At 35.6% G+C, this 14,635-nt stretch overlaps 1 protein-coding gene across 1 annotated transcript in view; it reads right to left on the reverse strand.

Moving 5' to 3' along the window:
• The window catches only part of CSMD1 (CUB and Sushi multiple domains 1), a 1,233,014-nt gene that overhangs the window by 196,752 nt on the left and 1,021,627 nt on the right, over positions 1-14,635 (reverse strand). The window contains exons 32-34 of the mRNA XM_069805938.1: positions 11,396-11,509; positions 9,397-9,492; positions 284-487 (exon numbers count right to left, since the gene is read on the reverse strand). Of these exons, the coding sequence (XP_069662039.1) occupies positions 284-487; positions 9,397-9,492; positions 11,396-11,509 (414 nt within the window). The remainder of the gene's footprint in view (positions 1-283; positions 488-9,396; positions 9,493-11,395; positions 11,510-14,635) is intronic.

The following is a 14,635-nucleotide window of genomic DNA, read 5'->3' on the forward strand; positions in this document are numbered from 1 at the left end:
GTTCAAGCTGTAGATGAGTCATGAAAATAATGAATGTTCAAGAAAATGTGCATCACACTTGTTCATATAATCTAAGTCATTATACGAAACACTATACTGCCTACCAGCCAGCTGGTACTCAATTACTTTTTGATATGGAAAACTGCTCTTTTAAATTGGGCATGACTGATATTAATCGAAGGAGAGTGAAAATATGTGTTAAATACTATTTTCTGAAACAGTTCCTGAATTCTGATTCAGAGACATGTGTGACAGAACAGATGACTTAAATGTAATTGCTTACCTACACAGCTTGGTACTGTGTCATTCCACTGAGCTAAGGCATTAGGTACAGACTGACATCGGATAGCTTTTGAGCCTTGTAGCAGATAGCCAGGACTACACTCAAACCGAACAACAGAGCCTGCTGAAAACTCAGAGCCGATTCTCCTTCCATACCTAGGCTCTGGAACTGAGCTACACTGCGTATCACTTGTGCGTGGAACAGCTGTATAAAGAGAGAAAGAAAAACCAAAAAGATGCCATGAATCCAAATGACAGTCATCATCTAATAGACCACTAAAAATGCTCATTGTTTCTTGCAGGACAGAGCTTAATTGTATTTGTTCCTTTTATTTGCTCTGCTCCTGTATTCTCAAAGAATGGCCTAATGCTTTCACAGCTGTTAGCTGGCTTGCGGTTTTGGGCTGTGACCATGTACAGTCACGTGAGTGCCATGGAAGCTTGGAGAGCAATTGACTTTGGAAGCACGTCCTTAGGCAAGAGAGGATCAGTGGATGTTTCAGCTGGCCTCTTTAATGACAGGATACTATACATACCACCTATTTTACTTATTAAATATGGAAATTTTGGCTCCTCATTAGATGCCAAGAAAAATATTATGCTGTAGATAACCAGCTATAAAACCAATGTAATGTTACACAAATATAGGATTTATCATATTGGAGAATGCAAAGTAATAACAGTGTACCCTCATGGCTATTTCAGTGTTTACGGTTGACAACAATTATTTTTACCAATAATTTCTGAGAATTCATAAACCTGATGTGATACAGGAGCAGTTAAAAGACTGTAAGCAACATTTAAAGAGCAATATAATTAAATTCATTAGAAGCCCATGGGTTTATTTTCCCTTTGGCTTTGTTATTTACAACCTCTTCTTTATAACAAGCTTTTTTTTTTGTACTTACTGACTGTTGTGCATGTTGTTTGTGTATCAAACTTGTTCTTTCTACATTTCATTTTGCCAAAATTTTTTAAAATATATATATATTTATAGAAAAAATGATGGAAGTAGAATTTGTGTGCAGTATCATCTATGTTTTACACTATAATAAAACAAATGTATATTAAAAATAATCTCTTTAAATATAAGCAATTTTTCTGTGTGAATGGCATATTCAAAAGCTTTGTTTGATCAGTTTGGTTTCTTCAAGAATTAGTTTCAGGGGATCACTGCATCTAGATATGTGTAAGTGACACCATGAAAATTGCCTGCCATTTGGTCCTTAATTAACAAAGACACAGAATGGCACCAGAAAAAAAAAAAGCAAGGGGGGAGGGGGAGTGGTGGTGGTTAGACTTTATTCCTGGAAGATTTTCAAACATGATGTTTCTGGCTTACTAACCTATTTTAAGACTAGTGTAAAAAAAACTCAAGGTTATATTTAATTTTATTTTACATCCTTACATTTTCTTTGCTGGCCTGTAATGGTGAAGAGCAGTATTTCCATCTGTTCACGTGCATACCTGTGCAGACACGCACCCTATTTGTTCAGCTACCCTGGTCACTAAGTAAAAGACAAGGTGTGTGGAGTCTGTATATAATTGTTTTCATATTGATAGCTTTATACTTCTCTTATTTCTTATACTTCCATTTGCTCAATCAGAATCATAATTATTTAAGTGCAGCAGTTTTAAAGTACTGGTAAGTGCTCTATAAGTTAACATTTATTGACAAGCTGGATACACTAACTTAATCCTATCTTAAATCTAGCATGAAATACACAACACAGTTTTGCAGAACATTGGAAGTTCTCATTTATGACTACATTAACATTGTGTTCTACCCGCTTTCTGTATGGCTACTGAGAACAACAGTTAGTTTATGCAAGTATTGAATGTAGAGAAAAACTTTGTCAAAAAAGATTTAGAAATAATTAGTACTAGCAATAACAGTACAATACATGCTCTTTTTATTAATATGCAGTGGGTTGATCTGTCAGACAAGGTCATACAGATACAGTAACACATATTTTCTTCTAAATCAGTAGGTTGGATGGTTGCAGGAGATTTCAGCCTTTAAAGCTTAAGAAAGTTATAAAATGTATCGAAGGTTGAAAGAAACTGTCACAGGTAAACTAACATACTCCTGTAATGATAACTACACAATACAGCAAAACAAAAGCAAACACATTTTTCAAGTTTTTAAAATGGTTAAACGCTTTACATAGTATAAACAAACCAATTCCCTTTCAGTAAGTTTAAAATACCTGCCTTTGTTCAAATAAATGGGATTTTGTGATTAAGTCTTCAACAGGACCTCAGTATCACCGAGCTGCTCTGTGAAACTTGTTCATGCATACAGTTCTAACCACAGCAGGAAATTGTCCTGCACTTGTGGAAGGATAATGAAGAAACCACAGTTCAAGGATTTCACATAGTCACAGTTCTTCCTGATCATAACCTGCAGACCAGATGCAGTCTGCCAGGTCAATTCAACTGACCTAGCCTGCTCTTTCTTATTCTCTTTTGTTGGGACTAATAGTCTTTTCTCTAACAAATGGTCCACCGTACAAGCACTATTTTATTCAAACCTTTTTTTTTTTTTTTTAAATTGTATAATGACTTTACACCTGACTAGGTGATGACGGCTGCAACATGGTGATGGCAGAACTACAGCTTCTGCCACATGATTAGGCATTAATCCGTCCCTTGGTCAGGACTACTTGCTTAAATGAGACTTTTGTTCATGAGATAAATCATTCACAATCATGACAGCAAAAGGTTGAATGCATTGTTGTGGACAAACCAGTTTTGACTTGGGGAATTTATACTTAATTATGCTTAATTTAATTTATTACCAATTAACACAAACCTCTGATGACTTATTCAGAAGTTAAGAAGAAAGAGGACATAAACAACCAAATAACCACTTAAGTAAACAGCTTTCCTTTCCTCTCCCCAGGCTCAAATTCAGTCAAATACCTATTCTCCCCCTTCCTTGTCTCAACTTCCTTGCGTCCATCTTAGTTCCACCAGTGAGGTGAGAGGCAGCACAGGAGGTTGGGGTTATGTGCTCTCTTTTTGATTCTTTGTTTTTCCTCTGCTGTACTTAGCATTTTACTCATTTTTCTCTCCAGCTTTTTGCTTCTTCAAGTTTTCATGTCACACTGTTTTTTAATGTTCCTGCTCCAGCATGGGTCACCCATGGGTGGCAGCTGCTCAGAGATGTCCCCCTACTGCAGAATAGGTCTTTCAGAGGCCGCCAACCCCTCTGAGGTGTTCTCACTGCAGAGACAGGCCACAGTCCCTCTGGAAGTGCTATCCCTTTGGCATGGAGGGCCTCTTTCCAAGAGTGTGTCTCTAACAGTCCCTCCAGCAGCATCTCCAGCAGCACATCCCCAGAAGCATCTCTGGCCCAAAGCAGTTGTCACTTTCTCAAGCATCTTTGAGAACAGGCACTACATGCTTTTCTGACTGGTGGAAGTTTTGGCATGTGAGAGGTTGTTCATACCAGCTTCAGAGGAAGCTGTTTGTGAGTGGCACATGGTAGCTCATGACCTCCTCCCACACAAGTCACCACTACAGCTCCCTGCTAGATAAACTTTTAGCTTTACATGTGTCTAAACCTTACCTATCTTTCTAAGAGGCTATATGACCTGACTGAAAATTTCAGCATCACTCCTGCAGTATTTTTCATTCACTGTGTGGAAGAAACTCTTGCCCAGCTTTTTATGGGAATACTACCTTTCTCTATTTTTTCACCCACTTCCCCAAGAGGGAGGAAGTTTCAGAAGAAAAACCTTGCTCAGATTCTCTAACCCTCACCTGGAGTCCACATCTGCAGAACCCCTGCAACAGCTGTGCAAAGGTAAAGGACCTTTTTTAAAAATCAGATTAAAGAATATCCTATAATTGTCAGTAATCACATCTGGCAATTTGCATACATGCATTTGTAATCCAAACATTTTTTTGTGTAACTAGCATTTTCAGCACCTCTCAACAAAAGGTGTCAAATCATCTGGTTTCATTATAATATTGCCTTATGAAAGTTACTTTTCTGTGAGCAAGCTATCTCTGCCATTATAGCAAATGTAGGGGCATTTTACTAACACTCTTAAATTAGTTCATGTAGCAGAAATACTGCTATGTGGCTCCTTTTCAGACTGAAAGCCACCATTTTAGCGAGAGCGGCCAGTACGTAAAACAGCCATGGCAGCCACAAACATCCATGGCTGGAGTTGTGTCAGATTATTCAGTTGTCAGCAGGAAACACTCAATGACATGTTCAAATTGACATTTTGCTCAGTTCTTCACAGGTTAAATAAGCCATGCCATTCACTACAAGAGGCACCATTTTTTAATGCTTTTTTTTCCCTGTTTTAAGAAGAACTTCAGAATAAATGTAATACAAGCCAGACATAACAAAGTGAGGCACTCCATACTGCTTAAAATGGAATTCAGATTTAAGTAATCCATGGCAAAATGCAGTAAAGTTTCAAACATCTATTGAAAATTAGGAAAATAAATGTGTTCCTCTAAAAGGTGACACAGCCAACAGCCCAGCTGAAGTGTCTCTACACCAATGGACTATTTCTGTTGGAAGAGACCTGCAACAATCATCTAGTCCAACTGCCTGACCAAATCAGGACTGACCAAGTTAAAGCACGTTAAGGGCATTGTCCAAATGCTTCTTAAACAATGACAGGCTTGGCACATTGACCACCTCTCTAGGAAGCCTGTTGCAAACCAGGACATAATGTGTCATGGTAACTCATATGCAAATAATACTAACAGTCTTAGTTCTGCTTTCTAATTACACTTAGCAGTAAGTCTATGGCTATGTATCTTATTCTTGTCACAGTTTAGATCAACTTAATGGTTAAAGTCACATTCCTCTTTTATTGTTGTTCCCCTTTCTCTTTCTTCCACAGTCCTTCCTCATCCTAGTATGCTAACTTTTGTAATAGTCCTCTCTCAAATCTCATTTGACCTCATAAACTAATTCATGTATTTGTATCGTAGAGCAAGTAGAGGAAGACAAGCATTAAAAACCCATAAATTTCTGGGTGGTAGAAAGGTCATTACTTGTTTTTTTAGGGAAAGAACTCTGTACTGCTGCAGCCTCAGCTATATAAAAGAATATGCTATTGTTTCTTAGGTGATGTCATAGCATGAAAACAAGCATAAGATAACCCCCCAAAAATATAATTCCCATCTTAAATATGACTGTTCCTAGCATATTTCAACATACCTGACCCTAATATTCTAAAAGACTGGATATTCATTCAGTCTGATATTACAGATACCCTTTACTATTGTATGAAATACAAGGAAATGTGGTCATCTGAGAAAAAGAAATGAAGGCACAGATGACATATGCAGCTAGAAAGAAGCTTTTTGGAAAGTGGCATTGCAAAAGCCATTAAATCTGAATCAAAAGCTACAAACCTTATCTGTTGCTTGCTCAAACCAGAATGTGAAATAATGTAAGCAGTAACTTTTTTTCCCCTCTAGACTTCCTTCTAGCTTTTGCCTATAGCATCTGCAACCTAGACTTCTCAAGCTGTATCACAGAGATATTCCATTTTCTATAGTAATTATCCTCCATCTTTTAGTAAATGTTTCATACTGCTGTGAAACAAAATTGAAATCAGCCCAGTGGAAAAGTGAACAGGGAAGAAGGTCAACCTGGAATAGAGGGCGATAAATAAAATGATTGACTTTGCAGGCCAGATTACTGTGTTCAATGTGAGAGTGGATGTTATCCTCTGGAGTATTTAAAAGGCTAGCAAGCAGGCAGTTGTTGGAAATATGATCACATGCTTCAAAAGAAGAAAGAAAAATCTCAAAATTATAGAGCTTATTAAATACCACTAACTCATTAACCAATATATGTATACATCCATGTGTGTATTAAATAAAGCTCTTAAGATGTATTTAAAGTATATTAAAAAACCTGCATATTCAAATAGCTTCATGATTCTCCTGGGACAAATAAAGTGGCTTTGCCTGATTCATTTTCTGCTGCTGCAGAGAACACTTCTCATTTGTTAAAATCTATTTCTTACAGTTACTGAAAAACAAGTGTAGTCCAAATAAATGACTGAAATGAGGCATATCATTGTGCTTACCTGGAGACTTACTGTTCAACAGCAATGTATATATACACATACAGCTAAGAGAATTGAGCGTTTGTGTCACTATGAATTCTTTAAAAGCAGCAAAAATTAACTGAACACTTTCGGTGTATGAAAACCAAATAGAATAAGATAGAAAGGTGTCATTCATATGCAAATGGATGATAAGAACTCAGATGCTGAAAGCTGTTTTCTAATTCCAGAAGTTTATATTCCCCCTCTTTTCCGATTAATTGTGCATGATAAATTTAAATGCAAGTGATGCTTTTGATGTGTAAAAAGGGCAGGTACTGGTATCTTGAGCCTTATCCAAAGCAGACTGTGCAGTCATGGTGATATATTTCTATAAACACAGAAGTTAAGAAGGCTTAAAAACACCACCCAGAAGGAGTTTGAACAGTCCCACAAGCTCCTTACAACTATGGAAATATTCTTGAGGTGAGACAGTTTTTGCCATTGATGTGCTGTGTCAAACCATGACTGTGTTCCAATGTAAAAAAAATATATTTTTTTTTTTTAATGAATCTTGATAATATTATTTAAAACTATCCAAAACTACTTTTACACTTCAATTTAGTAAAGCTGAAAAGCTAGTATACAATAAACCACAGTGTTCAATGACTGTCTCATTAAGCTTATTGGATGTGTATGCAATACATCTAGTGAACTGCCCCGAAGTCCCTTTGGGACTGCATTTGTTGCCTGTACAGGCGATGAACCTGTAAGCACTGCTCCAGGTGTCACCAGACTGCATTCTCTAAGACACATGGATCAACTTAGTGTACTAAGCTGCCAGCAGCACGCTAACAGACTTGGGCACGCTGTCGCATTCTTGCATTTCAACTGCAGCGTGCAGACATGCCCATAATACCTCCTCAAATTCAGTTGTGTCAGGAAGAGACCTGCAAGTCTTACATCTGCCACCCACCCTTCAACACTGAAACTGCCTCGTGGACTCTGCCATACCAATTTTCCCTCCAAGCTCTCCAAGAAGACAGAATTTCTTAGCAGCCTGAATGAAAACTCTTGAAACATCAACTGGGAGTACTGAACAATACTAATACAATTAAGCAAACTCTCCAAAACCTTGAGCTGAGCTACAGATATTCATGAGGTAAGCTTGAAAGTGTCTTTGGCACTTTTACCCTCTATAGTATTACACTGAGGAATAGCGTGTGATGCAGGATCTAAGCTAACTTCAGTCAAACTAACTCTGAAACTATAGGTGGGAAAAACACATTGCAGCACAGCTATATGGTTGCAACAACATTATGCTGCCTGTACATATCCAGAACTGAGATTTTCATAAGTACTTGAAAATATTTTATTTTTCTTTTCTTTATGTCTTGAGAAAGCTGAAATGAACAGTGCTTCTAGAGATAGACTTCAGGTGAATGTAACAAAGATTGTCATAACAAGTTCTTATGCTGTACTCACTCATTAAGTCAATAACTGTCCATATAGAACAAATCCAAAATAAATTTTTCTATTGTTTTTGTTAGAAAATGATCACTATTTCATACTGCAACTGTAATTGGATGGGGCAAAAATTAAGCATAAAATAAATGTTAAGTATACTATTAGGTATAAAAGTACAAAATCTTTCACTTTTTTTTTAATATCTGTCTCAGGTAACTGGACATTTCTTCACTAGTACCACAAGACCTATTTTCTGTGTCATTATAGTGCCCGAATATAAATCAGAAATTGTTGGAATGTTGATATTGTGTAACAGATCTATTGGTTTTATTTTTACTGATTTAGTGAATTCCAAAATGCAGCTAGCAATTCTGGGTGGATTTCCAGTGCCCGTTTCAAATGCTACCCAGTGGCATGTTTTCACTTTCATCTCAGGGAAATCTGGCTTTTAACAGGAATCAAATATGTGCCTCCTCTGGTCCACAGGAGTCTAGCAACTTACATCCAACTCAATACAAAATAAAGATGTAGATCTCCTTTTGCTTAAAACCGAATATAATAGTCAGTCACTATGTTCAGAAAACAAGTCTTATAGTATCGTCCCTACTCATTTTAGTCAAGCAAAATACTGGCTAGATTTAATAGATATTTCTATCAGATAATTAAATTAAGTAGCTACAACCTGGCCAGCTGCTCACAAACATAGAAATGCTGTTTGTGCATGTGGATACAGAAGCCAGCTTGGGGTGCAAGGACCACAAGATGATGAAGTTGAGGAACCAGCAGAAGGTTCAAATTAAGGTGACCAGACTTTGGCATATTCATGAAGTTGGTACATAGACTGTCCTAAGGAACAGGCATGAAGGGGAAGGATACTGATGAATTTTTTTAGACAGATTTGAGAGCCTTGGAATAAATTATCCCATTGTAAGGGAAGACTGGGAATTTGGGCAGAAAGCCTGCAAGCCTAGACCAGGAGCTTTTCAAACAATTTAAACACGAAAAGGGGACACACCACAAGTGGAGGCAAGGACAGGTAATAAATCAGGAGTATGACAGCATTGCTCAGCTACTTAGAAACAAAAAGTAGGAAAGTTCAAGTCCAGCTGTAGCAAAAAACAGCAAGGGACATTAGGAAAAAAGAGTATAGAGATTACACTAATTACAAAGGGAGGTTCAAAATATATGTTGATGCATGTTGATACAAGCATGGGTATGTTGATGAATTGCCGGTGGGGGAAAGTGTGGACAACCTAATGACAAATGATGCGGAAAATTTTTAAGTATTAAATGCCTTTTTTGCTTTGCCTTCACAATCCTCACTGTGTACTTCTACAGTCTGAGGAGGACATGAACACTCAGCAGTAAGGAAGCAACAGATTACAAACTACTGAGAGAGGCTGGACATATTCAAGTCCATGGGGCCAGACAGAATTCACCGGAGACAACTGCCATTATGAAGCCAGTCTACCATCAGAAGTAGTCCCTGATGGCTGGAAAAAGGTTAAGACTACACCCCTATTTAAAGAAATACTTTCAGACCTAAGAAGAATTCAAAATAATACACTGTGTGAGACTGGCACTAGTGTCTTCCACCAGAAGCAGACATGTTTACCTTGGTAAACAAAGTGGAACCCCCTGGCTGATGCCCCACTCTTAGCACTGAATCGCAGAAGAATTTGATTAGATGTAGCCAAAGGCAATGTCTCTCCTACAAATGAAAACAGAAAATAAATTAAGTACGCAAAACAGAAACAACAGTTACAGCTCTTCAGTATGTGATCAAATATACTGTTAAAATACATAGTTTTATGTTTTCCTCTATAGTTAAAGAACACGTAAATTAACAGTGTATAAAATTAAATTTGCCATTGGAGGTTTGAAAACTTGTCAGAATAAAAAGACTTCATGATTCAACAACATAAACTTTCTGACATTTACTGCAGCTGTTGGAACTAGAGCTCCAATAAACTACTTGTCTGGGGAACCCTACTGCCATCTGGGGCCAAAATCATTAGAAGAATTTTTGGTTAACTTTTGTCTGTGATTGAGAGCTTTACCTTGCCTTGCAAAACACATTAAACAATTAAAAGTATTTGAAAAATGCCACAGGGGATCTTCATGTGATGTTTACCATTTCAAAACTAAAACGGAAATGAGAGAGAGCAGATCCATGACTCGTTTTATGTAGTTGCTTCAATAAAATATACGGTCACACATGAATTATATTACATTATTAACTTTCTAATAGCATTTCAGATTTTATATATTGACTTGAGGATTACTAAAGATGTTTAATACACTTTATCTCCTTTCCTGAGATATCTATCTACAGTCATGATAAAAGTTCAGTAACGAATCAGTACAGACAAAATTACAGTACTTTTACACTGCAAGGATGCCACTCCATATTTATTCTCACGGGATTATATCAACCCATATTTTAGGAAATTCTACTGAAATGAATGATAATGCACTAATTTAAAATATCTTAGATAACTGGATAAATAGGATTTATAATTCTTTCACTTAGATCAGTTTTGTATTATTGTAACTAGTAATTCCACATAACAGAACTCCATCCTAAACTAATGCAAAGCAAATATGTCACAAGTAATAAATAAAAATCACAAGTTTAAATTCCCTGCAATTATTTTCAAATGTCTGCTGTGAAAACAGACATTAGTGGAAACTTTTTTGTATGTTTGATGCAGTATAATTGGGTGCTTAAATGAGTTGTCTCTTAAATTTAAACATTAAAAAGCAAACGTTTTGTTTTGTTGCTGAACTCTTGCCAGTAATTAAACAAATTTTAAAATGAATCTGTGAACTCTTATTATGACACAAATAGCTAGGATTCACCAGAGGGAAATGATGAGCTGAATTTTTCAAATAATAAAATGTTTTCTATAAATCAAATAGATATGTTACATTCTTTTAATATCAAGTATTTCTGCAATTATTCAAAGTGAAAACCAAGAAGTCATGAAAAGTCATGGATTGCAAGAAATCTTAAACTCACATATAAACTCTCCTAAATACTAGGAGTGTATGACAAAACACATTTCTAGCTGCAGAAATATATTTATATATTATCCACTTGAGATAAACATAGCCATTATATATGCATACATTGGAAACTCTGGCCATGCTGAAATCCATGTAAGTTTAGTTATGATTTCATAGGGTCACCATTTTGCTATAGTTACCTGAATGCAACAGCCGGCCTGCTTTAATCTAAGTGCATGTTTGCATACAGATAATTGCATCTTGTGAATACAAGTAATTTGTGTTTAAATTAGACGTTCAGAAAATGTAGATGTGTAATTGACAGAGTTTAGGGGCAGAGAAGATAATTATACGATCCAATGTGCCCTCTTACATAAAGATCTGAGAATGTCATTCAATTATTTCTTCACTCATTCTAGTAATCAGTTCTTGCCTAAATCATATGTCTTGATTCAGAGATTTAGAAGTGTCTTCCATTTCCCTTGGCATCCTGTTCTAATGACTTTATTACTATACTTCCAAATGAAATTTGTAACATTCTCCTGATTTATTTTTTCCATACTGAGCCATGCAAGAAATGTATACTTCTTATCTTTATTACTTACCTGAGTGGGATCCAGACAGTGAACTAAGAAGTCTAGCCTGAGAGTTTTCTCCATCAAATAATTCTGCCACATCATTCAAAGCTGTCTGAAAATAGGCAAATTGTCCAAACACAACTACATTAAAGAAAAAAGAAAAAAAAAAAAAGAGAAAAAAATAAAAAGAGAGAAGATAAAGCAAGAACTTAGTCTTTAAAAACAAATTTAATGAGGTATTTTTGCTTGTCTTGGTTACCAGTGGATTCTTGCATGAATCCTTTCCAAGTTAGTTTATTGTCTACCATGACAAAACAGCTGCATTAAACATAAGTAATAAGAATCTTATGTGCTTTTCATTATTTCCTTAATTTTAATTAAAAAAAAAATAAAATCACTCTTTCCCCAAAAGTGTGCTCTCCAGTCAAACAAGTCTTGTTCCTTATTGCATACATACCTATGAGAATAAGAAAACGGAATATCTAAAAAGGAAAGTTTTTTAACCAAAATTTCATTACCAACCTTAGCAGCTATTAAGGAGAATCTATAGTCACATATGATTAGTTGCTCACCCAGGTTTAATCTTAGGAAGAGGTTTTAAACTTATTGATTTGGCTATTTTTGTAACTTTGTATTAGTACTTATTTTATCAGAAAGAATATAAAACCTGATAAAATACTAAAAATATCGATGTGTTACTCGTTTTGACATATTGCTACACTTAATTGCACTTCAGCTGTAAGTAATTTAAAGTGTATTAACAAATAAATGATTTAATTGTACAACACATTGCACTAGTAAATATCAAATGGTTCACTGAATTCAAATATCAGAAAGCAGTAGAAACATGAAGTAATAGATCAGTAAAATCAAGTCAATAAAAATATTACTTTGTCACTCCAGCCACCCATATTTTATTGACAAGGGAGGAATCTGTTTTAAAATTATACCTATTCCAGATTCTGTATACAAACCACAGGTATTCAACGCAGCACAATTTCTGTACAGATTGTATTTTCCAACTTTTTGTAAAGTTCTTAATTTTTTAAACTTTTTTTTTTTAAGCAAATTGCGTAGTCCAACCTCCTGATTTTGAAAAGCAGGGCTAACTTTGAAGTTAAATTAGATTGCTCAGGTCTATTTCTGAGCAAATTTTGAAAACTGGCAAAAATTCTTCTTCAAGCTACCTGTACTTAATTGCTGTCATGGTGAAAAATGTTTTCCTTATGTCCACCTGGAATTTTTTGTGCTACAACTTGTGACTACAGCTATTTGTTCTCTTACTGCGTACTTCCAGAAGGAAGGGTCCTCCTGCACTTCTATTCTCCAGGCTGAACTTCCTTCAACTTTTCCTTGTACTGTGCTTCAGCCTCCTAATCATCTTGCTGGCTCTCTGTTGGGCTTGCTCTATTTTGGCAATCTGTGCCTTGTAATCTGGAAGCACAAAACTATAGACATAGTTTCCAGATGCTACTTCATGAAGGCTACGAAGAGGGAAAGTGTGCCTTCTCTCAACTTGCAGGCCATGTCCTTGCTAACGCAGCCCAGTGTGCAGTTAGTCTTCATTGCCGCACAGGCACCCTTTGTGCAAACTATTGTCAACTAGAAGTAAAGTTACTGCAACGTTCTTCAATCCCCAAACCTATTAGAACTGCTAAAAATAAAACTTTAAAAAGAAAATTTGTATCACGAATGAAAAAGGATTGGTTTTAAGTTGTGTCTATGGCCAGTACATTCAAGTAACTTTTCTGTCAGGCCCTCTTCAAATCAGGACCATCATGAGATCCAGTACAGAGAAATTATTTTGTCAGGTACTTGCCAAGCATTGTAAATGTTAGCTATAGATTCTGCTTGTGCCAATTTCTAACAAAGAAGAATAAAAATATTTATTTGTTTAGATGGCTGGTGAAAAGGTTGTATAATTTTTCATCAGCATATGGTAAAATATAAAATTTTGAGCATTATTTATTAACATGTTAAAGAACTTCACAACTACTGATATGGGCCTAGAGACATTTTGCATGTTCTCTATCAGGAATTCTAGTAAAAATATTGTGTAATAAAGCCTCTAACTGGATAAATATGTGAGTCTCTAAAGCTCCAATAGCATTTCACTGTAACTACTGCCTTGGGGATCTAATGACTCGGAATGTTTTGACAGATCCTTTCTATAAGTCACAGCTACTTTCTTGTTCTACTGGTTATTTTCTTGCATTCTATGCAATTCTAGCAGGAAAAAGAATTATATCCTATCAAATCTCACTTTCTCTTGTAGAAAAGTGAAAACTATAATAAAAGAATACAGAGTACTTTTAAACTTTCCTGTAGTATGAATCTCAAGGATTTGTGTTACTCCCACCCTTAAAACATTTATGAATAACTTTTATATGATACATATTGTGTTTTTTTTAAATAGGATAATAACTAATTAAAATATATTTTATTTGGTAATTATTTAACCATGGTTATTGCAAGTATCTACTGTGCAAATGTATTTTTTTTTCTGAAGAAATGCTTCTGAAATTTAAGAACAAACTTTCTAAAACATGATGAAAATGGAATTAATGATTTTCTTACTACAAAGCCGTGAACAAAAATTGTGAACAAAAACATTGAGCTTGTCTCAAATAATAATAATAATAATAATGATAATAATAATAATAATGACTAGTAATCAAGAGTTCAGTACTAGAATGACATAATGAATTACTATTAGCAGGTGTAATAAACTTTTCCCAAGCTCTCAACCTGTAAATCTCTGTCAGCAGCTTTCCAAATTCCTCAGTGAAAAAATGCTGAGTCCTTACAGGTTTCGTTGCATACAGAAAGTACCAAACACACTAAGTTGCTATGCATTCAGTCTTTTAGTACGTAAGTAGTAAAATGGACCTTACTGCTATTTGTCTGGACTTGAATTAGAGAAACCTGCTTTGCAGAAAACCATGCCCTGCATACAATTGCACAAGTTTTAGAGATTTTGTCCAAGTATTTTGACACATTGAAATAATCAGTTTTGTGACTTTTCACAAACATTTCTGGTACTTTTATGTGAAACTGCTTTCTTTCCCTCCACTGTACTTGTTAAATGTGATCCTGCTCATCCAGCCCTTGTTAAAAAATGCAAACCAAAAAGTTAAAGTATAGGAGAACGCATGACGCTTGTTTTTTGACAACTGATTTTACTTTACAGGAAGCTTGAATGAATGATTATCCTATGATGATGAATGAAGTAATCAATGAAAGTATTCAGGATATGCTTGGAGAGCA

The sequence above is a fragment of the Haliaeetus albicilla genome, chromosome 18 (genome assembly GCF_947461875.1).
Source record: "Haliaeetus albicilla chromosome 18, bHalAlb1.1, whole genome shotgun sequence".
NCBI lineage: Eukaryota > Metazoa > Chordata > Aves > Accipitriformes > Accipitridae > Haliaeetus > Haliaeetus albicilla.